Below are 26426 nucleotides of genomic sequence, written 5' to 3'. Positions count from 1 at the left end.
CAGGAGCTAGGCGAGAGGATGATAATCCCTGTAATCTGCCTTTGTTGTCTTTTCACTCCAACTCTCTGCTTTCATTTCTCGTCCGAGGATGGCCTCGCTGTTCTCTGGCCGAGTTGACTCACTGAGCACCGGACGATCTTGTATCTTCGAGCTCCAGTCCTTCATTCAGATTCAATGTGGAGACACAGGAATATTTAGTTGACCTTCTGGATAACTGACGTAGAATTTACTGCCTAGTGCGGTTCTAGTAAACGGGCTAACTCGGTAGGCTCAGGCACCAACGATCATGATGGGTCGGCGTCCCACCCTTATCAGCATGTGATTATCAGACATAATGTGCATCGGCCTCACTCGTCCGCCGCACCTGCAACAGCTACATTATATAGAGTATCGGCAAAACACGATGAAGAATAGCACAGGCGCTAAAGTGCAGAAGAACAAATGCTAGAAAAGCACATCAATGCAACGCCCGCTAATAACAATACAGCCCGGCGATAGAGATAGCAGAAAGACAACACAGAAACAGACTGAAGAGAGAAAGAAAAAGCAAGATTAGTATCATACACATTAGCATGAAGTCATCAACGTATTCGTCCCGCGTCCCCCCGCACCAAATAAAACTAAAACGACCTCATCGAGAATAGTAAAGAAGAGATGCGCATTCAACCGTCGATTATTCAAAGTCGCAAAGATCCTGCGCGCCGCGGCCTGCGCATTCGCTCGTCCGACCACATTGCCCGCTAGATCGGGGATCAACGTAGCCAGGACTAGACTCGCTTCAGTGCGACTCTTCAGTCGCTCCGATGCAGTGCGGACGCGGCTCTGGCGAAGCACACCGCCCGGCCACATGGTATCCTTGATGAGGGTGATGTAGCGCAGAAGCGAGTCGTCCTGGACAAGGGAGCGTGCTCCTTCGCGAACTTTGCGCTCGATCGTACCCCCTAACAATTGGTGGAGGACGACGACCACGGCACGCCCGCGCAGCCAGTTATTTCCCTTGTTCAGCTCGAAAGCTTCCAGGAATAAATCACAGATGGGTTTGATGAAGGGCTCAAGCTCGCGGTCTTCGAAGGCGTTTAGTTCGGCTTCCGCTTCGGCGGCGGTGACGGCGTCCTCGGTGGCAAGGCCAGTGTCACCGGGAGATACTGTGGTGGAAGTGGTGGATTGTTGGTTTGTAGCGGCTGAGATGAGGCTTTGTCCGGCTGTGGAAAGTTGATCTAATACGCCAAAGTTGCCTAGGAAGTCGTCCATGCCATCGGCGACGGAGTTGTAGATTCGAGTGACTAGGTCTTTGGTCTCTCCGTTGGTGGTGGAGCTTTGGTTCTCGTTGCGGGGGATGATGGCTCGTTGGGAGAGGAAGGCTCGTAAGTCTCGACTCCGGCATACTTCAGGGAGAAGGAGGAGTTTCTGTAGATATGCTTCTAGAGCTAGGCGTCGCTTCTGGAGGAATTCTTTCTGGAGCTTGAGAACGACACGTCGACGTGGGAACTCCAGGTGACGGACGGACGGGTATCTCATGCGTAGCTTCTGATGGAGTTCATGAAATTCGCTGTATCTGCGGGCCACGGCCCAGGAGGCGGCGGGCATTTGCTCACCAGCGTTACGTTGCACTTCGACCACATCTAGAAGATATGTTAGTAAATCTGGACAGCAAGTAGCTTCCGTTACAGACGGAGGCAGGGTAGTAAGGAACGTACACATAGCGAACTCTCGACCATCTTCCTCCTTTCCAACTACAATTGATTTGATACGGACGGTCGATCGGCCATACAGACTGTTGTCACTTTCTTGGATGATATACTGCTGTCGTTGCATCTCTTTGCGGTGAATCTCGCGTTGGATGCTCGCTTTGGATTTGCGCAGAATCCTCAACTCCGCGGTGTTGTTGGTAAGTTCAGCTTTGCGAGTAAGCGTGTCTACCACTGACTCTTGAGATCCGAGCTTATCGATATCTGCGGTGAGCGCCTCAATGGCCTCCGTCAAGCCGAGATCCCCAGGAGCCGCCTCATGGACTTGATCGGCCGGATCTGTATCTGTTCCCATCGGCTCCTCATATTCGTCTTCAATATACTTCTGCTGTTCAGGAAAGAGATCGTCATCGAAGACCCCCTGGCGTGAAGAACGATCCACGAGGCCTAATGAGGCAATGCTCGGCTTGATACGATCCTCTGTCCGACTATCTACCCGAGGGATATCCATTGAGCTGCGCGGCGACCTGGGGAAAGGGTCACTAGCGGGCAATGCAGACGGGGTCACATCGGCGTTCTTCAGATCTTCAATTCGAGTATTCTTGGGCTCGCTCGCGATGATGTCGTTTAACGCTGCCTCCATGTTCTCGATGACTTGGTTTTGGTTCGCCTCGGTTTCGCCATTTTGTGAGTCTTTCCCTAGGCTTTGTGTCGACATTGCCAGTGGATCTGTATCGTAGTCATCGTCAAACAGCGGTGCAGATCGCTCGGAATCGAATGAGCGCCTCGAAGACTCATCGTCATCAAACAGTTTGCCCATGCTTCGAACATCGCTCGAAGAAACCGCCGCTCGTCGCAAATCTTTGGGCCTGGCGCCAGTTTGTGATGAGGTGCGAGACATCAGAGGAGGTAGAGGCCGCCTTTCGGGCACTTCAGCAATGTTCGGAGAGCTCTGTTGGGGGGACTGCGGGCCCGCTTGGGATGCTTCATCCGAGGCAAGGTATTTATAGTAGAGATCTGACTGCTTGAACTTCGGGTAGTAGATTTCCTGAAGCTTATCGAGCACCGCGGATTGAGTGCTCAAAATGACCGTCCGAGCTTTTCGATACTGCTCCGAGGTGGCCCGCTTCCCTGCGCTCAGGAACGCCTTCACCACCCGACGGGACTCATCCGATACTTTTAACTCCGGTTTTGAGAGATACGTCTCGCTGATCAGAGCCATGTCACTTCGGTCCGCTGGGGTCCAGCTTGTGGAGGTCGGAGAGCCTTCGTCTCCGAAATCATCCTCCAGAGGATTGCGGAAACCGTCGACCACGATCCAGAATTGAACTAGAGACATGAGCTGCTGACGGTCCATAAACTCCATGAAGTAAGAGAGACCCGACGCATCATGCATGACATCCACTAAGGAGGCTTCCTGAGGAATAGAATTCTTACGGCGAAAGTGGGATACAGCCGCGGAGGCGTGCGACATCTGAGTGCCTCCGGGGGCAGACAGCTTAGCTACTTTTTGGTCCAAGACCCTCTTACCGGTCTCCAGTCGTCGGAGGTAAACTTGGTCCTGTCCTTCCACCATAGTCTCCCGCTTCAGTTGGCTTGCCACCAAGGCTCTGAAGCGTCTGGCGTCCGAAAGATTGTTACAGCGCCGGATGGCCCGGACAAATCGCTCGAAGGCGCGCTCTGAATCGTGAGGACTAAGTCGAGGAAAAGGGTGACCCCTTTTCGACCGGGGAGCCGGGGATGCATGCTCGTCCAGGGCCGCCCTGAGTTTCCGGACAGTCTTACGGTCCTGAATCGCGGTGCGGCCATAGGCCTCCATCAGCTGGTTCCATGTGTCCGGATCAGAGAGGACGGAAACGAGAGGGAAGAGCACAGCGCAGGCTACAATCTCACGAATCAAGACGGAAACAATGCGACTATTGAGGACGGACTCCGGGAACAGTTGGGGCAGGAGCCCGACGGCAATTTTGCGGAGGTACTCCTGTTCCAGTAACTTTTGGTCGGAAAGAGACAGCATCGCCGCCGGGTGTAAGTTCCCCTCGCGATACTTGCTCGCGATGGCAATGTCCAACTCTTCCGACTCCGTGACATTCCTGGTAAGATTCCTTCCCCGGACCAAGCGCTCAGCCACCTCAAACTCCTTCAGATGGGATGTCAGAACGGGGAAAATCCGGGACACTACGAGAGAGACAAGGTCTTCCGTCAGGAGCCTATCGCGCAGGTTTCCAATGGCTGTCCGAATCGTATGATCCACCTCGTTGACGAACGTGGGGTTGGGACTGATATGCTGGTACCATGATGCGATGAAATCCCGCGTGGCGAAGGATAGGAGCTCGTCAATGCCTTCCGAGACGATGAAGGATTGTGGGTAAAGTGAATGTGGATTATAGGTTGAACGGCATTTGAATGCCTGGGTTTCTTGATCCCAGTGGTGGCGGGCGAGGAATGCGACGCGGGGGTTCGTGGGCGAAGGTGAAGAAGCAACAGCGTCATTGGGGGAGCGGATGGTGAGAAGCACGAGAGCGAACAACACGGCGGAGGAAAGAAAAGCACCGAGCACCAGAGCATAACCCAGATATCTCAGTAAGGGGAGCCATTTGACGGCGAGACCCCAGGCTATAAAGGCACCAATGCCCAGGAGGACATAATCGCGATGCTTCAGGGCCATTCTCCCTGGAGCGGATGCGCTGCCATGCCGGTCAGGCAAGGAAAGCCGAGAGGGAGCCGAAGCAAGACATGATGGAGAAAAGAGAGTAAGGACTGCAGGTTAGAGAAGAAGTTGAAAGATTCAGAACAAGAGCTACAAAAGTAAGAGGAAGAAGGATGGATTGGATCAGGCGGTGAGTGTGGAGAGACTAGTAGTAGTTGCGTCACTCAGGTACTAGATAACTAACTCCTTCCTTCAGAAAAGGGAAGGTCTGCAGCTGGGGTTTATTTATGATAATGCGATAGATGTAAATGGTAGTAGTGTAAGTTACAGAAGATTATACTATCATCATCAAATGAGGAGAGAACAACTTTGAATTGTGGTACTATACTAGTACATGGTAATTCTGCCTGAGGCCTTGTCTCGTAAGTTGTAACTTGTAAGATCCCGTGCGTCTTTTTCAAGACGTCATGCCGTTTCGGGAATGTTTTCTTCTCTCCACTTCTGCTGCTTGCTACTTCTTCTTCTTCTTCTTCTTCTTCTTGTCCTTCTTCTCTCTGCTTTCCCTTCCCTTCTTCCTTTCCCTCTTCACTTTCTTCTCTCCTCCATTCCTTGTCCCCTTCTTCTTTCCTTATACCTCATCTCCCCATCTTCTAACCTCCCTTCCTCATGGCTTCCTTGTCCAACTTTATCGACTTCTCCCAGCCGTCCCTCCAATGTACGTGGAGCTTTCCCCGGCTAATCCCCTCTCTTCCCTCCCCGCATGTGATTGTAACTGTTTTTCTCTCTCTCAAACAGGGGCCGCGCTGTCAATCGCCTTTAACCCTATTTTCTGGAAGTAAGTACTCTGCCATTATTACATTCTTTCCATTGCTAAACATTATTCTATCCAGCATTGTCGCCCGTGCTGGTTGGTCCCATCTCCCACTCCAATAACATTCACCCCAATCCTACGAGGAATCCAGCTCTGGCAGCTTCTGCCTTGGCTCTACCTTCCCCACGTCCACCTCTTTCCTCCATTCATCTTTCAGTATAAGAGGCTTATGACAAATTTCCTCGGTCATCGCAATTTGTAGAGTATCGGAGTCACTTCTTGACTCGTATATTCGGTAATGCCTACTACGGCTGCTACTTCCTTGCCGTCACCATCTTCAGTCTGGGAATTCTGCGAGATCATGTCTACCAAGTGGCCCTGGAAGACCAACCTTACTATGCCCCTGTGCACCAACCCGTCCTCGGCGGCCTTCTCTTCGCCTTCGGCTCCGTCCTCGTCCTGTCCAGCATGTATGCCCTCGGTGTCACCGGCACCTACCTTGGCGACTACTTCGGTATCCTGATGGATGCGCCTGTCACCGGCTTCCCCTTCAACGTCACTGGTTCCCCCATGTACTGGGGCAGTACCCTGAACTTTTTGGGCGTTGCTCTCTACAAGGGCAAGGTGGCGGGCGTCTTCCTGACGGCCGAGGTCTTCATCCTGTACTGGTTCGCTCTCCAGTGGGAGGAGTAAGTATCCCATCTATCTTTTCTATATTGGCCCACTATGCACCATGGACTTGCCTATACACTTTTTTTTTTCGCAACCAAAGCCCATATGCACATGTGTCTCAAGCCCCAACGCAAAATGAGATTTTATTCCCCATGCACGGAATTGGTAAAACCCACTGACCCGGGCCTGGTAGTCCCTTCACGGCGGAAATCTACGCCAAGCGGGAACGCGAGCGTGCCAAATCCAAGCGCGGCGGCAAGAGCTTGTAAGCCGAGACTTCACGGGAATCTATGTCCAGGGGTCTGGATTACCGCCCATTTGCCTCCCGCCAGTGGAGCTTGGACCTTTCGACATCATTCCAGTCTCGCCAGTCCCTGAGTGGAAACACAGAGCTCGCCAAGCTACTGTTCTGAGTCTACACGGGGCTGCAAATCATGGTCGGCTAGGCAGTCTGGTTGTGTCCAGTGAGAAGTGGAAGGAAGGGGTGGAGAGTTAGAACGAGAGCGAGAGCATGGGGCAGGATAGGGGAGGCAATAGCAATAACAACTGGCTACGTATAGCCACTGAGAAGGAACGAAAGAAAAATGAAAGTGGGGTTACATTGAGATGCTCAGATAGAACGGAGAAGAAAAATCACTACAACATTGACCTACCACATGGCAGTCTCCTACTCTCAAGTAAAGATAAACAGGAACAACGGGTATCATTTGCTACGCTTGTGTGCTTTCGCCATGATCATCAACTATCATAAAATCACACCATACTCCCTCCAGGGATGGTAAATGAAAGCACCTGTTTCGCTATCCATATTCCCGTCAAGGGAAAAGAGAGGGGGGGGGGGGGGGGGGGGGGAAAGACCATCTCACTCACACCAATTTTCTGTGGTAGCCAAATATGAGACACCTGGTTCACCGTCCCAAAACGCCGCCAACTCCACGCTATGGGTCTTTGGAAAGCGCAAGTGGTATGAACGTGCAGACGGCAAGAGCTGCGTCGGAGAGACATCAAAAGCCAAAATGCCTGTCGACAGCAACAAGGATCCAGCCTATGCCCGTCGACCTCGGCCTCTCTTGGTCGACGTCCGGCTCTCCTCCACCGGTTCGATTTCATCCTCATCAGCACCCTTCTTGAGGTCTTCTCCTTCGGCAAGGCCCCATTTCTCCCGATCATACCAGTCTTCTCCATCGCTCATCTCGCCCACGTGCCCCTCCGCTTTGCACCACTCGAGCACATCCTCTTTCATCCGATTGGCCCGGAGCAGAGACTCCAGCATATGCTCAAATCCACGAACGGTCTCCTCCTGCTTCTGTACATAAGACCAAAGCAGTCGACGTGTCTCTTCCGCTTCGTTGGGCGGGAGGCCGAAGTTCGAATCTGGCCGAACAGAGTCCGGTATAAGGAAAAGAGGATGGGGTGTCGGAAGACTCCCTAATGTGTCGTCAGAAGGGGACGGGGAGAGGGGTCCAGATTCGCCCTCCTGTGGGTTCGCTGCATTAGCCTGTGCCCGGGTCGTCATGCGCCGAGGTGGCTCGGGAGATGATCCATCTTGCATTTCTGCATCTGCATCTGCATCCGCATCCGTCCCGTCTACCTGTGCATCGTCTTGAAATTCGGGATCAGGCTGCGCATTGCCCTGGATTGTGGCACCTTCGCGCTCCATGCCATCCTTGTCTGAAGTGCCATCCGAGTTCGTCACTTTATCCCCATTAGACTTTGCGTTTGCCGTGAGGCTTCCATTGACTTGTATGGCTTGGTTGATGGTCTCTGAATGATGAGGAAGGTCGCCAACTGGGGTATCAACTTCTTCTGATTTCGGCTCTCGGGGTTGTTCAAGCGCATTTGTGACGGTTTCTTTGTGCGTCGTCTCCTGGTCGTGAATATCGGTCATCTCAACGTCCTTAACTGCGGCAGTCTTGTCCTGAGCATTCTCGTTCTGGGGAGGCTGAGGCGACTTTGATTCACCTGCACCCACGGACGCGCCTTGCACACTGCTTTTCTGAGCCGAAGGCCCTGGCACCAAAGGACTTGCAGCCCCGTTATGTCTGTATTGACTCCCAGGTGAGCTACGTGTCGTATGGGCTATCCGGGGCTCAAAGATCCATCTGTCTTCAGGCGTCTCCACTGCACCAGACGGCATCCAAGAACTGTCTCCCAAAAACTGCCGGTGTAGATTCCTGGCCCGCCAAAGCAGTGCTCTTTCTTGACGGAGTTTGGCTTCGATTGCCTGCGTCATGTGCAGCAGCGCCTTTGACGTATAAGCGTGCGATAGGGAAGGATGGGTAGGGAGCTCGGACGGGTGTTTTAGAGGGCAAAGGAAGTCTAAAATTCAATTGTGGTGCTTGATTAGCAAGAAAATTTGAAAAGGCGTCGAGATGGAACAGAAGGCCTCACTTTCAAGCGCAATTTCCGAAAATGGATTTTCTGCCGCCGCAGCGGCATCAGCTTCGGAATCTTCGTCATCCTCGTCCAACTCATCACCTTCTGAATCATAGCGCACGGGATTAGGCTGGAGGATATAACGCGTGTATCCAGCATGTTCAATTTTCTGTAGAGAGATAAGTTTCCCTAATCGTCAGCGTGCCTTCCTTATCATCATCACCCTGATCGACTAATGCCGCCATGAAAGAGAGATCTTTCGATGGCCGCGGGGGTGGAACTAACCTGTTTATAGAGCTCCTCCGGATGTATGTAACCCAAAGCACCTTCTCGGACAAAGTTCGAGTTTGTATGTAGTTTATTACCCCGATTTGTTGGTTGTGTGATCGGATCGTCGGGTCCAGAGTCTAAACAAGAGCGAACGGTTAGAGGGAAAAGATAGAGCCAGCGGGGAGAGTAGAGTGAAGGACGCACAGTCATTCTCCTTGCGGAGGGCTCTCTTCATGCCAACAATGGTGTCGGCAATCAGAGCTGCCTGCGCCGCCATGGCCGGAATTGTAGTGGAGGTACTACTACAGCAGAGGCAGCCAGAGTGATGGCGACAGCAGCCGAACGAACGAGAACGGGTTTCCCAAAATGGATAGGGCAAATACGGAGTTCTATGGGACGTAATCGACAAGAAGAAAGCCCAGCACAATGCAGCATGCGAATTGGTATAGGGGAGAGCAGGTGATGGGAAGAAGAAGGCGAAGAAGCGAGGGGAAGAGACGGAAGAACGAAGTTGAGGTGGAAGACTGGCAGTCCGGGCAGGGAAGGAACGAACGGGCGCAAGTTGCAACTCCGGATTGGGGAGGAGCTGCGGGCGTCGCTCCGATCGCCGCCGCTAGTCCTCTTTTGGTAGCGCGTGATAAGGGCTCGACACGTGAGCAAGAGCGGTAGTTACTATCTTGATAATCGATAAATAGATAGCTACTCTAAACTATGTTGCACTAATTGAAAGGATAACGAGTACATCTACTGGGTATCTGTCTATAGCACTTGATCTATGATCTCAATTCAATTGAAAATGGTCCAGATCTAAACCCGACACGCTACATACAAACTGTTTTCCATGACCCTCGCCGCACCCTTTAATCGTCGGCATCAACCCAGACTAAGATTCCTTTCTTATCCGACCGCATGTCTTCCGTCGGTAGCACCCGCAGAGTCTTGTTAAAATATGTGTCGACTACCAGGAGCTGCGGCTGGATCCACAGACCTCGTTTCGATGCCAGCAAGTTGTACCGGACCGTGTGTCTGCTCAAAGGCACCAACTGCACGACCATCGTCTTCGGTCCGCTGAACGCAAAGTTCTCACTTGCTTCCATGCTCAGGTTGAAAGTAAGGAAGTGCATGGACGGGTTCTCTAGAGTGTAATCAAGATGGATCAACCCCGAAAGTGTATCAGACGCCTTAGCTGAGGCGACCACCCGAGGCTCACCTGCTGGCATAACGAATCGGGGGATATCAAGCGTGGTCGTGGTGATTGTCGATCCGTCGTTCAGCGCACCGTCGTCTGTTGCACTGCGCCTCCAGCGAATCTCTAGGGCGAGGTTTAAGGCTGTAGGTCTGCGGTCACCCAAGATTTCCTTCTGAAGGTCCATGATGAAGTTAGATTCTCGAAGCTCCTCCGGACGGATCTCCGCCACCTCAGGACTGATAATTTCCTCCGACCCAATGTGACAGGTGGCAGCGCCGCCCAGTCCAAGCAACACTAATGACATTTTTTCGACAACCAGGGGCTCCACAGCAAAAGAGACGACCTTGGAGTTGAGACACCATCTCTGCTGCAAACCTCCGGGCTTGACTTCATCCCCCTTTGGAAGTAACTCGTCATCCACAGTGAAGAAGTCCGGCCAGGGTTGAGGATGAAGGCGTGGAAGGAATTCATAATTGGCCTCGAATGGCCTGATAATTGATAGGCCAACACGCATGCTCGCGATGATAGGTGTCTGGACATCAGAGACAAGGTTGTAGAGCGCAGAGACTTCAAGCTCATAATCCAAAGCATCGTTGGTATCCGTAACCACAATCGTTAGTTCTTGATGAGATGAGCGTTCCATCACCCCTATCGGTCGCTTCAGGTGGTGAGAATTGCCTTCTGTCGGAGTACTCTCCCCAGACCCGTGCATCTTCGAGGAATTCTCCTCATCTAGCCACCGTATCTTAGCCGTGGACTCCGGCCTGCCAAAAAGTCTAGTCTCAACAGAAACATCTGCAGCCTCTTCTTCCTCGTTGTCGACACCTACTCGGAGAATTATTTCCTCATTCGTATAATATGTTTCTCGAAGGTTCAGCAGCTCTACCCGTATCTTTGGTGGTTTGGGTAGTATCTTACAACGGCCCGTATCGCGGCCTTTGCCCACGCGCCGTCTGCTTGGGCCCTTGGACGTTTGCTGCCACCAATAGGACTCATATGGAGTCAAATCGGTTATCGCGTTGGTAAGATCAAATTTTTCTTCCTCGACGGTCAATGTTATGGATGCGACACGGGACTCCCCGGCTTCTCTGGGAATGCATGTAATATCGTATACCTTAGTCTGGGAAGGTCCAAATGTCAGGTCTGCTAGCCCAGTCAAAGCAGTCAATCCGCTCGTAGGTGATTGCAAAGCTGCCGGGTCTTCAGCCGTACTGGGGTCACGTAGCAATGGCGAAGTTATTGTGCAGGGTGTAGCCGTATCGGCGTCCACGTTGCGATCAGACTGAAGCCGTATTGGCCGCAGGCAACCCTCAAACACTACCTTCACTTCGGAGAATGTGAGAGGGCTCGATGAGGGCTGGGCACAGGAAGTGATGATAAGCTGGCCCTTAGACGGCTCGCCGACATTTCCTTCGGAACTTTGAAAGACGAAAGACGCGGTGACTAGAGCCCGGTGAAATCATCAGTGAGATTTTTAAGTGGTTATGGGATGCTTCTGTGATCACTTACCGCTGGGCACGATGTCCTCTGCGCGCAGGACCACCGATGGCTTGGGATTTACTAAAGGAAAGTCCTCGAGACTATTATGGAGATCATATATCCAGTCGGGCCGCGGTTGGAACACTGAAAGAATAATATGATGTTAGACAGGTGACTAGTGAAGGCAAGCGAAGCTGCGATGCCAAAACAGTGCAGGACGATTTAGTAATAGAATAAGCTCACCCTTATGTCGGAGTTCCCAGTCAACGTGCAGGACCATATCGCTATCGCTCACGCGTACGGCACATTCCCTTAGGGCCCAGCCAAACCTTTGCATGAGCGGCCACCAGCCCGAACGTCGCCAAGACAAAGTCGACCACAGCGGTCGAAGGATTTCGTAAGCCTCCGGCCATGAGCTTAGGCGCATATATTCTTCTGCAATCTCCAGGCTAATGCTCTCCGCTTTCCGGTTTTGGTCTCTCTTCGAGAACTCTTCGAGTGCCGCTTTCAAGGCATCTAATCTTAACAGTGCGTGGTTGAAACCGACCGCCCCCGGCTGGGGTGCTTCAACATGTGGCTCAGGTACCAGATAGGTGTCGTATAGATAAGACTTATTGGCTATCTGGGACGCGGGAGATTGTCCCGGTGGTATCCGATCGTCTTCTGGAATCTGCTCCGCCAAGGTTCGACGGTACATGGTATACTGCGCCGCTCGATAGAGCCAATAACCCTCATGATGAAGCTGTTCCCACGGAAGATATGCATCCGAAGGGGAAACCGTTTTGTCGCGTGGTACGAAAATTGAGTACTGCTCTTGGAACTGATCCTGGGGGATGCCGACGGAGGTGAAGTAAGGGAGGTTGGCTTGGCGAATGAGCTGGGCCATTACCATCGACCACCTAGCTTCCCAGGCTGCCCAGCCATAACTCTTGGTGCCTTTTCCGCGCCGGTCGATGATATCTTTTGAACGATTCCGGTGGCTAGTCCAGAACCGCACAGCAGGTGTTGTCTGTCCCGTCATCAACAAGCCGCGAATGATACGTATGGCCAATGCATCCCCCAGAAGTCGTGCATCATTGAACCTAGGATTCCAGCCAGCAATATATTCGAACACCTCTTGACCAAATAGGGTCTCGTATGCGCTTTCATAGTTCCGAAGCGCGGCATCGATTTCTTGGCGGAATTCCGCAAAGATACCCAGCTTGAATTCATATCGAACAGTCCATCCTTGAGACGATAAGGTCTGGGACGTCCCACTTGTTGGTGGCGCTGTTGGCGGGGGGATGGTGCCTCGATTTCGTTTGCGCCTGGCGTGCTTCGATAGGTCGCGGTAGTATTCCATCACCGATGGCTGGAGTAGAGACAACAGGGACGTGGCGAATTCCTTCAATTCCACTGGCGTCGCATCGGACGGAAGGAGAAATATAGACTTTTGATCCAGATTCGTTGCCCTCCGAATGCTAGCCATCCTGTCCTCCGTATCCCCAGCATAGCTGCCCGTGCTCTCTTCTGACAAGAGAACAACGATAAATCGAGATTTGTATCCAGAAGAGGCCCATTCCTTCTTCAATCCATTTATTTCTATCTTGAGTTGGTTGTCGCGCAGCGAGCTCATATTAGGATCGAAGCAGAAGGGGAAGAAATTGATCACTGCCGCAGGGACAAGGTCCTGGTGTTTAGTGACCCATAGATGGCTAAGCAGGCCATCTGGAAACGTCGGCGAGCTTGGTGTAAGTGGGGATATGGGAGAATGAAGGTTGAAGGAGGATCCACGCGATATCTCATCGTCTTGTCCGGCCGTCGGGCTCGTGGGCGATACGGGTGGGGGGTCAGCTTTGCGCGGGGGGAGACTGTAGGACTAAAAGAAGAAGTCAGCGGCGTGAACGCGGGCCTTGCGGCAATGGTAGTAGAATTGCCAAATGAGAAGTAGCAAAGGAAGCTTGCGCGTGGTACGAAATCTCGCCCTGTAAGTAAGTGCGGGCGGGCTAGCTGTTTGTCTCCGAAGTGCAGGTGCAACGAGGAAGGGGGTAATGCTTGCTTCGACAGCCAAGGTGTATCAACCTACCCGTCCAACGCTTCTGATTTTGTACTCAATTCTGGATGAAGATGCATGTGCATCCTCACTAGTATCCCACGGGGCACGGAAAGCGTTTTCCTCGAGAAGTACACGCCGCAATTCCTCCGCAACTGAGCCGGTCAGAGGCGGGAAATCCGAGTATATCTTCACGCCCCTCTCTCGGAGGAGGGGATAATCAGCTCGCACGCATTGCAGATCATCGTCGGAGCTTGCTTCAAGACCGGAGAGCAAAACGAAGGGGAGGTTGTGGGCAACATAATCTTCCGGATAGGCGTCCATTGCGGACACAAGCTGCTGGGTGGTGCTCTCGGTCACCGCATGTCTGGTCAGGCCGAGGGGTCTTTTCAACGGCCACCACGGAGTGATGACTAGTCCGGAAAAGGCTTGAAGGATGGTTGTGTTGATAAGACGTTGTCTTCGGTCCCTCGCACGCTGTAGAGCTATAGTTAGTTCCTGCACACTTTTGCCGTCGCAGAACTTCCTACCGCATCAACATTGGTGTTGGGGAGACAAATTGATGGTCCGTTCGGTTACCATCGCCGAAACAACGCCAAGCCAGGCTGTATCTGTCAGGCATCAAGTCTGCATCGATCATGGAAATTTCAGTATACTGAACACCATGCATTTATTTTCCAGATGAGAGAAGCATTAAATGAGACCTGTTGGCGTGTATTATATTATTGCCTAATGTGGATGCGTGAGCTTTTTATCATGTGCAAAACCACTGTACTACTACTAATATATTTTATCTAAGGTACTACTTGGCTACTAGCCAAGATATATAATCAGCTCTGGCAGACTCACCCTCTACTGACACTGACCATATTAGTACTAGTACTATTTTTCAAGATGGAACTTGTCGCCTACCATGGCTACTACTATTACCTTGGACTTTATATTTTAAGATTCTGTTAGTAGTATACAACCGCCCTCCCGGGGGGAAAGTCTTACCTTGAAAATTACTTAACATGTCTTCTCCAGACTCAAGAAATATCATTATTATAGCATCTGTGCATTTAGTACCTGAGTCAGGCATATTCTAACAAAACCTCGAGCTCCTCAAGTTAGTCATTAGGTCGGGCATCTGTCTTTTTAGTGGATCCACTGGACCTTGCGGATGTTTGTGAAAATCAACTTTTCAGTCCAAGTCACCGTCCACCCTTGGGGTGCACTGCAATATGGCTAACAATTGACTTGAACCCCCTTCAGATGGGCCGGTAGAATTTGCTGCCTTGAGCTTGTCATCCATATCATGACGCAATAACATGCAGGCCGAATGCACAAGGTCCATGATCCAGCTCATGAAGGGGGGGGGGGTCTAACGACCTTGCATATCGTTACCGGATGGATGATCGTCTGTGCAGTCTACACGCCACAAATGATGGCAAGGGACTCAGGAGGACGGAAATCTCCGTTCCAAGGTCCCGGCTCCAGAACCAGCATCGACCCTCATTTCGATCTCAGCCAGCCTGTGTGGTCCGGTGGGGAATTGGACGACGGGGTGCCTCTCCATCGAGTCCATCCAGCTCCTCGCCAATTCGCTTCCGTGGACAGAAACGAAGCTAGCACGAAAGCAAGCCACTACTAATTAACCCATGAGTTAATTTACACAAATACTAAGTAGTATAAGTGAGCAAGGTGGGACATTTATCGTCATCAAGATCATGATCATGATCATCATCCTCATCTCCTGCTGGCAAAGATCCAAGGGTCATTCATGTCTCCCAACTAACTAGTAAACAGAATTACCATGTTGAAATCTGAAACAAAAGGCTGATCTCATTCTTGAGGAGGCAGTCATGTGCCCCCCTAGCTAGCAGGCATATCTATCCAATGCTGGACTAGATACTTTTGTATACACACACCCATGAAATTTGGATCTGCGAACTGTGCGGAGGATGAAATGGCGCGTTCAATTGAAATCGAGGAGTGGAGGCCCTGCAGGGACACTAAATACGGGCGGGGACTCGGACAGACAAATGACAGGGCAGAAAACCTTCCTCGAAATTCTTTTGGGAGTCCACTAATTAATCTCTCCTTGTTCCTGGCGTGCCGTCTCGCAAAAGCATCCATCAGGTGAGGGTAATAGGCATAGAAGAGAAGCTGTGTTCTGCTTGTGGATGAGAGAGGGTGGGAGAGGTTGCAGTAAGCATCTACGAAGTACTACTACCCTACCTACTATCTAATGGCCAGCTTCTTTTCCTATCTGTGGCTTTGGGGATCAATTGAATTGATTTCCTTCTCTCTCTTTTTTTCTCCCTTTCTTTCTTTTTTGTCTCCTTACAATCTTCACTTTCTTTCCTTCCTTCCTTCCATCCATCCATCCTTCGGCTTTCCTCTGCCCCTCCATTCTCTGAACTAAATACTTTTTCTTTTTTGGTACTCCGTACATTTATTTCCCTTTATCGATCGTACCTCCGTCCGTCCATTTCCCTCCACTTACTTAGCTTCTTCCCCTTTTCCTCTTATGATCTAATGCAAATAATATTTATCTTATCCGCTCCCTTCCACCAATCTTTTTCTCTTTCACTCTTCGCGCGCAATTGCGCTATACTAACTCCCAACCAAAACAATCTTCCAGTCGCCTCCTCCCCCCCTCTCGGATCGGCAGTTCCAACAAACTTCCCCCCCCCCTCCCTCTCCCACCCTCCTCGTTAAAGGTCTTGCTTCTAGACAATCACCGTTCGGCAAGGGGGCTTGCTTTTGCAACCTGCAGGGGCTCCATAGGGCCGCCCTGGATCTTTCAGCCTGGATTCTAAGTGGCACATGCGCCAAGCGCCCGCAGTCTATTGATTCTTGCCGTTAAGCTACCGAGCTTGCATACGCTATCTTGCGTTCTCACTGGATCATGCAAGCGCGCACTACGCTCGACCGCATATATCGTCGGTAACTGTCTCCTGATCCTGGCCCGGGGGAACGTTTCTAGACCGTCATATTCCTTGTCAATGGCAACCATGAATCGCGCCGAGGATCCTCTGGCGTCAAAGTCTGATGATGCCCCTTTTCACTCCCCCCCTTTGCTTCCCCGGCATCACAGGTCCATCCCTTCGCGCACGCAGCTTAGTGACCCTTCAGCAACGGCGGTTGACCCGGCGTCTCCTGAAGTCATTTCCTCTCTGATTTCCTCGCTTTCAACAATCTCGGTGCCTCTCCAGTCGCATTTCGACAACATCCCGCGCATTGATACGGAGACGAATCCTTCTGCGCCAGTGTACATTCCCACAGGTCAACCTCCCAGTCTTGACCAACGGCAACCCAGCGAGCATGATCCTTCAGTGAGGAACAGGACGCGGCAGGCGTCTGAGGAGGCATTGCAGACTCCCTTTCTGCATCCAGATGATGCGGCGGCTCCTCCTATCATTCGCATGGCACGGGCGCCTCCATCCCCCAAACATAAAGCGACTTTCGATCCGCCCTTGTCTCCAGGAAGACCGACATCTAGGGGCTCATACACGTCATCTAAGGCAGCGTATGAAGATACTGCGTTTGGTACTATCACCACGGAACCGGGCCCACGAGTGTCTACAGCAAATAGTGTGGCATCTTCGGGCTCTAGGAAGAGCCTGAGAAATCAGTTTGGCCTCCTCAAGAGGCCATCTCGAGAGTTTTGCAGTGATAAGGACAGGAAAACCGAACGGCTACGCAAAACGTGTAGCTACAACGACGGCCTGAGACATAATATACCGCGCAGTCGTGCTAGTATACGTTCGTTGTGTTCTATGGCTGACGTCGTGGAGGAGACACGCCCAGTGCGTGCAGCCACCGAGCCCAGCAGGGAACCGACATTCAGCAGGCCCTCCAGTAAGGAACGCCATTCGTTGCAAAGCGCTCGCGATAGTGCGCCGAGTACACCAGGCGGTATTGGTAGCGGACGTGTTATTCCTGCTCGCGAGTCTTCGTTGCGCCATAGCTTTTCTTCCAGCCCAAAGCATCGCAGATCCACCCGCCATAGCCGGTACTCTTCAACCAGTAGCAGAGAGATGAAAGTGGACAGTGCGGTATCGGGCGTGGGCAATGAAGCCGAACAGGTAACGAAGCGAATACAAGAATTGAAAGACCAGCAACAGAAGATCAAGAGCGAACTAGAAATAGATGATACCCCGGAGAAGCCTTCTAAGCCTGCCCCCGCCGTCGCATCTGCCCGGGAGATGCAGAATGCCAGTGCCAGCAGCGGAACGATGGAGCATAGGCAGATCGTCCGCCAAGCAAATGGTGGCTTCGACGAGAGTGCGCCGGCCCCAGCAGTCATGACGGGCAAGAGCCGCTCTTCGCTGGCCTCGAGGTCACTCAGTAGCCCGCCACCGTCTCTGGAGAGATTTGACCAGCTTGCTCGTTACCATGGTCCTTTGGAACAGTCGACCTCAGCCTTTACCCATAAGCGCTCCCCATCCGGTTCTGCTACTCCCGTTGGTGTCTCGAGTGGGGAGGAACGCCCCACAAGTGCCGATTCCATTGATCTTGCGGTCTACGACTACATATCTTCCCCGAAACTTACCCAGAAGGTGTCACATCCTACATCAGGCCGTACCATAGCGTTCTCCGAGGTTGGAGATCCTAAGGGATATGTGGTGCTTTGCTGTCTTGGAATGGGCCTCACCAGATATCTGATGGCGTTCTACGATGAGCTGGCACGATCACTGCGCCTGCGGCTCATTACATTGGATCGTCCCGGCGTGGGAGAAAGCGGCCCCTACGTCGACGAGGTGGGAACTCCCCTCAGTTGGCCTGGTGAGTATCTTCCGGTTTGGTTGTTGCCTTGTCCTTACTGATGATTGTATCCCAGATGATGTCGCCATTGTGTGCAACCACCTCAAAGTTACCAAGTTTTCGATCATGGCGCACTCTGCGGGTGCTATTTATGCGTTGGCTACTGCGCTTCGGATCCCACAGCATATCCGGGGCCGCATTCATCTGTTAGCACCCTGGATTCCACCTTCTCAGCTGTCTAGCATTGGCTCGCAAAAGGCTCCCGTCCCCACGAATGCCGTCCCGTACTCCCAGCGAATTCTCCGAGCCCTACCGACGTCCATTCTCAAGGTGGCCAATTCAAGCTTCATGACTGCAACCAGTGCAAGCCTGACCTCTAGCCTCCCAAAGTCTCCGCGCCGGGCTAAACGGAAAGGGCTGCTCAAGGATAGCTCCAGTGCCACCGGCGCTGAAGCCAAGAGCACGCAACGGCTCCCATCCAAGATCTCCCAACAAGGGGCAGATTTGGAGGCCCTTGAGGGACTGAAAGCATCTGATTTCTCTGCTGCCGAGAGATACCCGAGGGCCGACCCCACAGCAAGTCAGGCCTTACTTGCCACGTCGCAAGAACGGGAACGCCAGACCGATTACGATAACCGACTTACGCATAAGATTTGGGAGCTAGCGACTACAAACGCAAACCCGGCGGTAGATCTGCTGGTCTGCTTGGAACGTCGTCAGCCCATTGGCTTCCGATATGTGGATATCACCCGCAACGTTGTCATCCACCATGGCAGCCGGGACACCCGTGTCCCGGTGGACAATGTCCGATGGCTGGGGCAAATGATGCGACGATGTGAGGTTCGCGTGCTAGAAGGAGAGGGTCATGGGCTGATGGCCTCGGCGGCAGTGATGGGCAATGTGCTCATGGAGATTGCCAAGGAATGGGAAGATTGGATGATCGTGGTCCAGGGCAAGCGCAGAGCTACCGTCGGAACACGTTCAGGCATTGCAGTTCAAGCGTGATGACGGTCATGCGGTGCATGCAATTTGTTGCTCGTATAAGGAGGAAGAAGAGAAAGCCGGTGAAGACCCCCGTTTACTGGATGGAGTCTAGAATGGGTCAACCCTAACCGTTGCAGGTTCTGCGGTGCTTTGCTGCGGCTGTTGTTCCTCCACATGTGTGTCTATCTAGTGCGTGTCACTAGTAAGACTTGATGTCCTTGTCGTTGTCTTTTCCCCTTGCTTTTTCGTGCTTTTAATCATGATACCATCCCTTTATTAGCTCCATACCCCGAATCATAGCATACATAGAGATACCTGCTAATATAATGCATAATCAATGTTTGTGTCAGTGCAAGAGATGGGAACGAGTAAATTAGCGAATCTGTCTAGGAGTCAGTAGTTAGGCTATAGATTGTTGTGCTATGTTGTAGATGTTGACAGGACTACTAGTGGTAATAGTTACAGTTAACTAAATGAAGGGCGGGCCAACCCCGACTAGCTGTTTTTGCCCCACTTGCTCTCCTCATGAATCGGAATCCTTACCTTGTTTCTCCCCCCGTAAAGTAAACCTCCCCCAAAGTTTCCCCCCATCAGTCATCTACTTCCCCTCCATGCTTATCCTGGGGGTCTAATCTATTGTACTATTATTATTTCTGAAGGTGTCATTCTCATATTTATTATCTTTATCTGATACCTAACCTCGAGCTTTGCAGAGGCTTCGTGGTTGTCTGCTCGCCCAATGTCCAGCTATTCTTGAAATTGGAGCTGCGCCTATGACCTGTCGGCTCAACCAGCCTACTCTTAAACCACGCGAACGCATGCGCATAGCTGCCACTGGCTCGGAATCCTTGTGACGTATAGCAATTACTCAGTATCGGCACCGTGAGAGAGAATAAGAGGGAGTGAGTTCTACATTTCTCGCCGAATCACCCCCTTCTCTCTTTTCCTTCCTGCCTTGTTCCTGTTTGGACGTGGTGTTACACCTTTGTCAAGATGCTTTCGCAGCGGCGCATTCGGCTTCTGGCCATCGCCGTCGTGGTCATAATCATCATGACTTTGTACTATTCGGTAATATACTCCATGACCTCGTGACCATACGGAGGTTCAACGTTACAATGGCTAATGCGATGCATGAATTCCATAATAGAGTGAAGCCCGGAGTGTTCAGAACCAACAATTCTACCGATCAACCGTGGCGGCGATGGAGGCTCAAAAGCAGGCAAAGGAAGCCGGAACAGCAGCCAACATACCGCCACAGAAGGACCAGCCCAAACAGAACCCTATCAAGGAAGAGACGAAGCCTGCCATTAACAACGATAAGGAAAAACCGGCCATCCCCAAGGCCAACAACGATGCGGACGAAGTAGAAGAGATCCCAATTGCAGGCAGAACCAAGATGACAGTACCTAAGAACCGAAATGACCCGGAGAAAGAGACGTCGGAACAGCCGCAAGAACAGAAACCGGAGACAGATGATCATGCGGCCGCCGTGGCCGAGCTGAACGGGATATTGAAGCGGGCACCAAGTACGCAGTCTTCCTGTTTTCTTTCCTACTACGGGAGACCTTCCTTTTGGTGTTTGGAAACATTTGCTAACCCTGTGTGCTGCTGTCTCCAGTCATTGTATTTTCCAAGTCCTACTGTCCGTATAGCGCCAAGGCGAAGTCTATCCTCTTGGACAAATACTCGATTGTTCCTGCACCTTTTGTGGTGGAGCTTGATAAGCATGAGTTGGGTCGACCGCTGCAGGCGTTGCTGGGAGAAAATACCGGGCGTCGCACTGTCCCGAACGTGTTGGTCAACGGGAAAAGCATTGGAGGAGGGGATGATGTGACGGCTCTGGATCAAAAGGACGAATTGGCTTCAACATTGAGAAGCTTGGGGGGTAAGTGGGTCCAGGAGGTCCATCGTAAAGAATGAAGCCACTAGGAAGGCAGCAAAGAGATGAATGCCTAGTATGGCCGGATTGACAGAAGCAATGGGGTTTCTGTTTTTGAACCAGCAGGCCAGGCACTGAAACCATGGTCTCCATTTGGCATCCAAATGGGCTGGCTGGATGGTCTCCAAGCACCACGGGTTGGTACAACATAATATGATGAGGTATTTCCCCTAGTGGGTGAAGGGTTTTATGTATTCTAAGTACATAGTAGGGGTGGGTAAACAGACGATCTTTTCATACGAAGTATACTAGTAATAATTGACACCACGATCTTTTATGCAAGAAAGACTTCTGATAACTGGCTTGTGTAGTACGGAGTCTAAGAGCCTTGAGAAATGAGAACATTGCATTTGCCAGCTGCCCGTAATGCGTGGGGGCCCACGCATTAAGCAAAGGAACAATTCCTCATTTGGCAGGACACAGAGGACAAGTGATTGGTAACATGGAGTACAAAAGAGAGAGATGGGTATAATTAATCATTATATGATTATTGACATTCATTATTATAATCGTTAGGCTAATTATTATTTTTCTGCCCGTGAAAAATTACCATGAACCAAAAGACGGGTCGGGACTAGACCCAAAACGGGCAGCCCTAGGCGGACAAGAAGACTAATCCGGATTGGGCCGTAAGCGACGCACAACCCGTGATTTTCGCTCCACCACTCCTCGACTGCGGTTTGCCTTGTCGAATTTCGATCCTTTTGACGACCGACCGCTCGACGATATCGACAATTCCCTCGCGGACACACCACAGCCCACGCAGTCAAGATGCGGTACATTTACTCCGAGGAACGGCTGCCTATCCCCGAGAATGGTGAGCTTCGATTTAATTCCCCCGATCTTTGTCGCTCTGTTCGCTGCGTGAACGCGGAGGAGGGTCTGGACGGAGGGACAGGCATGGCATCGAGGATTTGGGAGGGAGGTTGAGGATAGCGCTGCGCCAGTTACAAACCGGCAATCGCTAGGGGAATGAAGAGGAAAAAGAAAAGAAAGAGAGATGCTACACTGAATGCCTGTCCCCGCGATCGATTCCTTGCGATCTCAGTTTTGCGTGATATGATAGAAATGGACATAGGACTGATTCGAATTTCCTCCTACAGTGAAGGTTCACATTCGCTCGCGCATTGTGACCGTTGAGGGACCCCGAGGTATGCAAATTCTCCAACAATCCACCACGACTCGGCTCTTTGGAACAATTTCGACCAATTTGTTCTACATGGCGTTTTGTGGCCTACGGCTCGAGCCATGTCCCGCACCCGTCTGTATACAGCGACACTGACATGGGTCCTTTTTTCCCCTCTTACAGGCAAGCTCGTCAAGGACCTCTCCCACATTGCCGTCACCTTCGGCCGCCCCGAGAAGAATGTCATCTCCATTGAGATGCACCACGGTGTCCGCAAGGGAATGGCCTCCCTTCGTACCGTCCGCACCCTCATCAACAACCTGATCATCGGTGTCACCAAGGGCTTCAAGTACAAGATGCGCTACGTCTACGCTCACTTTCCCATCAACGTCAACATTGAGAAGAACCCCGAGACCGGCCTGCACGACGTTGAGATCAGGTATGCCGAACTCAATCTACTCGCACGCATATCGAAGACTGGGGGATGAGCCGGGATCCGACCAAAGGATTTTTCTTAGTCTTTTCCCGTTCGGGTTCCGGCTTCTTCCTACCAGTGCTTGGGTCAATTGTCGTGTTTTTGGAGGAAAGAACATTTTGCTGATGGGTATTGCGTTTGACAGAAACTTCTTGGGTGAGAAGTACGTCCGCCGTGTGACCGCCCAGCCTGGCGTTGAGGTCATCACCTCCCCCAACGTTAAGGATGAGCTCCAGATCTCCGGTAACTCCCTGGAGGGTGTCTCCCAGAGTGCTGCCGACATCCAGCAGATCTGCCGTGTCCGCAACAAGGATATCCGTAAGGTAAGAAGAATACCCACCAGATACCTTTTTGGTTATCTCGTTTGATGACTGACATGATGATCTTGCACAGTTCCTTGACGGTCTGTACGTGTCGGAGCGGGGTAACATTGTCGAGGAGTAAACGGTGGTTGTCCGCCTCGGTGGGTAGTGACGGATGTCTGGAGAATCTCTTTTTTTCGCCTACTTGCATAGGGAAGCAACGCGGAATTTAAAACCAAAATCATGGAATTCAAATGCCCCCCCTTGACGTGTTTACGGATCGGGATGACTCCTTGTACCTCCGTTGGGAGAGAGAAAGAGAAGTGTGTGCGTGGTGTGTAGACAAAAATTACCGGTCGGCTTTTACTGAGCAATCCAAATATCCTCTTTTCTGTTCCTTATCGACTTTTTAGACGGATTCCCCTGCCATGGATTTGCTGCGTAGTAGAGTGATCGGAATTAGTCGAGGTAAGTTTGATGATCATAATAGTATAACTAGATCATGGGAGTGATTCCATGCATCTTCCAATGGTTTGCGGGGAGGCCCTTCCCCCATCTTGTGTATGTCATCATCGTCTTCCTCTTTCCTCTTCCTCTTCATTGTCTACCAGCCTACCTTCCCCCCTCGTCGTATACCCATGAGGTTTTCTGATTTCATGCGCATCAGTCGCTTGTCATTCCAGGCTTCTTATTTATATGACACTATTCTCTCCCCTCCACATGCTTGGTAGCTTTCCCTGCTTGTCCAGACCCTGCTGACCGCGTCAAGCATGTGAATGTCGCTTCCCCCCGCCATGTGCCAACGCTGTTCTTGATTCCCCGCCGAGTAAAAAAAAAAAAAAAAAAGGAAAAGGCCCGGTTATTTCTTTCCAGTCGCAATGGGGTCCTGGACGACCATCTGCCGAATATTCTTCGCTGTCCTAAATATGATACTCGACGTCGCCTTCTTCTGGAAAGAAGTACGTTGTCCCCTGCAGTCCCGCCCTGCCGTGGATGTGAATGAATGCTACAAGCTAGTTCGACTGGTGCTGGGCAGGTAGCTAACGCAGATCTCCATCTTAAGCGATTACTGTCCTGGTGGAGATCCAAGTCTCCCCGGAAGCGACTGCAACATGTCCTGAGGACAGCATCCACCTTTGAGGAATGGGAAGAGGCTGCTTTCGAGCTTGATGAGCTCCTCAGCATGGATCTCTGGTGAGCAGACTCTCCCTTTCTGCCGAATACGACTCCGGCGTGTAAAGCATCTCCAATCCCTGTCCTTTCCTGACTCTCCTGCCTAGGCGTCAGAATCCTACAAGCCGGCATTATGACTACCGACTGATACTGGGTCGGCTGGAGGCTCTTATGAGCGCTCGCGAGGATGAGGATATCCTGACCCTTGCGAACCTGCTTCGCTCCGGGTTACTCCGTAATCTGGGCAACATCACCTCACCTAAGATGTTTCTGCATGCCTACGCCGGCACCAAGCTTCTCATAGATGACTATATCACACAAGTCGCGCTTTCGATTCAACAGGTCACCGCTCTACAGACGGCTCCGATCCACGACAGCGGATTCTCGTCGCAGGCAAAGCTTGAGCTTCTGCACGATACTCGGCAGGCATTTGGGAGAACGACCCTGCTATTACAGGGCGGTTCCATGTTCGGGCTCTGTCACCTCGGTGTGGTGAAGGCTCTCCATTTGCGTGGCCTCCTGCCAAGGATCATCACCGGGACAGGGATGGGGGCGCTCATTGCAGCATTGGTGGGTATCCATAGCGAAGATGAGCTGCTCACCTTCCTGGACAGCGGTGCCATCGATCTGAGCGCCTTCGATCGTAGGCGGCGGGTGAAGCGGCCAGAAGAAGAGAGTTGGTGGTTGCCCACTAATCTCGGAGACAGTTGGCTGGGGACACTCTTGCGGCGAGTTAATCGATTCATCCAGAAAGGCTACTTCCTTGATGCGGAGGTGCTGGAAGAATGCGTGCGCGCCAATCTCGGTGATCTCACTTTCGAAGAAGCATATGCCCGGTCCAAGCGCATACTCAATATCACGGTTGCCACATCAAATAAAAACGCTACCCCGAATTTGCTGAACTACTTGACTGCACCGAATGTGGTACGTGGCGAAAACACATACGCTCTCTCTGCCCCTATCAACACTGAACGGTCTATGGTCTAATTCCTCTCACAGTTGATCTGGTCCGCCGCTGTAGCCTCCAACGCATCCAACAACTCACTCTACCAGCCAGTCACAATATACTGCAAAGACGAAACAGGCTCGATCGTACCTTGGCCGCATTCTCGGGATGCAACCTTCTATCAATCCTGGCGTCAAGGTCAATACAAAGAGGAAGAATCACCGCTAGCCCGGATTGCCGAGCTATTCAACGTCAACCATTTCATCGTGTCGCAGGCCCGACCATACCTAATCCCCTTCCTACGCTCAGACTCGAACCTACTGGACCGTCGCCCAACCGACCAATGGAGCATCACCCAAGCTCTAATGCGTCTCTTCACGGCCGAGCTCCACCACCGCCTCGGACAACTAGACTACATGGGCCTCCTTCCAGCCACTCTTGCACGGCTCCTCATCGAGGAGACCATCCCTGGCCCCCATATCACCCTCGTCCCCGACGTCTCCCTCCTGGACCTCCCCAAGCTCTTCCAGAACCCAAGCAAAGACCGTCTAGCTTACTGGTCTCTCAAAGGAGAGCGAGGCGTCTGGCCCGCCGTCAGCGCATTAAAAGTCCGTTGCGTCATCGAAATCGAGATCGACAAGGGCTACCAGGTCGTGCGTCGACGACAACCATCCGAAAACGCCCCATCAACGCCGCGTCGCATGCCCAATGAAGGACTCCCGCGTCGCCGTAGAGGCTATAGCATTGATTATGGTAGAGATATGCTGAATTTCTCTGGAAGTCTGGACTGCCAGGATGATTCAAACTATTAGGGTTTGGTACATACCAATCTCTGATGCTTGTGCGGCAACTTACGCACGTTTTGCTCTGGTCATCACCTACTACTTACTTTTATTATGGAATATATATATATAATGCGATGTATCGTAAGATACAGTACTAAGGAGATACATAGCGTTGCTACTGTAAATTAGCTGTAAACGGTACCTGTAAGAGTGAGAGTATCCGTAAACTGACTGCATGACCTTTCCTTTACCGTAATATAGGACAAAAGAATCTTGTTTGGGACGTACTTTCGAATTCTGAAGGATATAATAGACAAGCTACACTTTCATAGTAGTCAAGACTGAAATACCCGTCATGCAGTGCAGTTCAACTACTACTATCCCGTGGGCCTCCCTTCAATGGGGTGGGTGTCCGTATCGGCTGCGGATATATATATATATATATGTGTGGAAGTGTACCCAGTAGATAATGATGATCTACTTTGCCGAGGCTGGAGCTAATGTTACCTCGAGTAGTTCCGAACATTACTATGACATTAGCTTTGCAAACTGATGATACTTACTATCCACATCCCCCGAATACCTATGCGCCGTCTATAACGGCCCTCTTTGATGTTGCGGTTTCTCGCAAGATGGTTCTTCCAGTTTCATTCGGCCCGATCGGGCGACTGGATTTACACTGAATACCATAACTGTATAGTTCGATTTGGTACAGTTCACCTTACGTACGGATTTGCATATTGACATATGGAACAAGCATAAGGTTTGCGGAGCAAT

The 26426-nt window shown here is 51.5% G+C and overlaps 8 protein-coding genes across 8 annotated transcripts; 5 read left to right on the top strand and 3 right to left on the bottom strand.

Annotated features, from left to right (window-relative positions):
* Window positions 1-293: 293 nt before the first annotated feature.
* rgsC (putative intermediate filament protein (Mdm1)) lies at window positions 294-4558 on the bottom strand. The gene is made up of 2 exons (XM_025534201.1): window positions 1698-4558; window positions 294-1622 (listed from the first exon to the last, which is right to left on the bottom strand). Exons 1-2 carry the CDS (start codon window positions 4354-4356, stop codon window positions 568-570), a joined length of 3714 nt encoding a protein of 1237 aa, XP_025385556.1. The 5' UTR covers window positions 4357-4558; the 3' UTR covers window positions 294-567.
* Window positions 4559-4971: 413 nt separating this feature from the next.
* On the top strand, window positions 4972-6471 carry BO83DRAFT_380654 (bifunctional phosphatidyl-N-methylethanolamine N-methyltransferase/phosphatidyl-N-dimethylethanolamine N-methyltransferase). Its single transcript, XM_025531798.1, has 5 exons — window positions 4972-5053; window positions 5134-5173; window positions 5229-5245; window positions 5412-5838; window positions 6014-6471. The coding sequence occupies exons 1-5, from the start codon at window positions 5005-5007 to the stop codon at window positions 6315-6317; spliced, it is 837 nt and encodes a 278-aa protein (XP_025385555.1). The 5' UTR covers window positions 4972-5004; the 3' UTR covers window positions 6318-6471.
* Window positions 6472-6651: 180 nt separating this feature from the next.
* On the bottom strand, window positions 6652-9001 carry BO83DRAFT_343272 (uncharacterized protein). The gene is made up of 4 exons (XM_025528688.1): window positions 8672-9001; window positions 8483-8604; window positions 8213-8366; window positions 6652-8140 (listed from the first exon to the last, which is right to left on the bottom strand). The coding sequence occupies exons 1-4, from the start codon at window positions 8742-8744 to the stop codon at window positions 6867-6869; spliced, it is 1623 nt and encodes a 540-aa protein (XP_025385554.1). The 5' UTR covers window positions 8745-9001; the 3' UTR covers window positions 6652-6866.
* A 253-nt stretch (window positions 9002-9254) lies between these two features.
* Window positions 9255-13696, bottom strand: BO83DRAFT_366206 (uncharacterized protein). Its single transcript, XM_025529701.1, has 4 exons — window positions 13201-13696; window positions 11379-12993; window positions 11166-11279; window positions 9255-11099 (listed from the first exon to the last, which is right to left on the bottom strand). Exons 1-4 carry the CDS (start codon window positions 13489-13491, stop codon window positions 9328-9330), a joined length of 3792 nt encoding a protein of 1263 aa, XP_025385553.1. The 5' UTR covers window positions 13492-13696; the 3' UTR covers window positions 9255-9327.
* A 2264-nt stretch (window positions 13697-15960) lies between these two features.
* Window positions 15961-19220, top strand: BO83DRAFT_410201 (alpha/beta-hydrolase). The gene is made up of 2 exons (XM_025534200.1): window positions 15961-17940; window positions 17996-19220. The coding sequence occupies exons 1-2, from the start codon at window positions 16158-16160 to the stop codon at window positions 18922-18924; spliced, it is 2712 nt and encodes a 903-aa protein (XP_025385552.1). The 5' UTR covers window positions 15961-16157; the 3' UTR covers window positions 18925-19220.
* A 262-nt stretch (window positions 19221-19482) lies between these two features.
* On the top strand, window positions 19483-21076 carry BO83DRAFT_410200 (glutaredoxin). The gene is made up of 3 exons (XM_025534199.1): window positions 19483-19971; window positions 20051-20429; window positions 20522-21076. Exons 1-3 carry the CDS (start codon window positions 19897-19899, stop codon window positions 20821-20823), a joined length of 756 nt encoding a protein of 251 aa, XP_025385551.1. The 5' UTR covers window positions 19483-19896; the 3' UTR covers window positions 20824-21076.
* A 453-nt stretch (window positions 21077-21529) lies between these two features.
* Window positions 21530-23144, top strand: BO83DRAFT_380647 (60S ribosomal protein uL6). The gene is made up of 5 exons (XM_025531797.1): window positions 21530-21659; window positions 21946-21993; window positions 22152-22407; window positions 22589-22766; window positions 22837-23144. The coding sequence occupies exons 1-5, from the start codon at window positions 21614-21616 to the stop codon at window positions 22885-22887; spliced, it is 579 nt and encodes a 192-aa protein (XP_025385550.1). The 5' UTR covers window positions 21530-21613; the 3' UTR covers window positions 22888-23144.
* A 479-nt stretch (window positions 23145-23623) lies between these two features.
* On the top strand, window positions 23624-25676 carry BO83DRAFT_410198 (triacylglycerol lipase family protein; the record flags this gene model as incomplete). The annotated part of the gene is made up of 4 exons (XM_025534198.1): window positions 23624-23761; window positions 23782-23939; window positions 24026-24842; window positions 24918-25676. The coding sequence occupies 4 exons, from the start codon at window positions 23624-23626 to the stop codon at window positions 25674-25676; spliced, it is 1872 nt and encodes a 623-aa protein (XP_025385549.1).
* Window positions 25677-26426: the final 750 nt, after the last annotated feature.

This window comes from Aspergillus eucalypticola (assembly GCF_003184535.1).
Source record: "Aspergillus eucalypticola CBS 122712 chromosome Unknown BO83scaffold_22, whole genome shotgun sequence".
Classification (NCBI taxonomy): domain Eukaryota; kingdom Fungi; phylum Ascomycota; class Eurotiomycetes; order Eurotiales; family Aspergillaceae; genus Aspergillus; species Aspergillus eucalypticola.
This window is presented reverse-complemented; position numbering and strand designations above follow the sequence as displayed.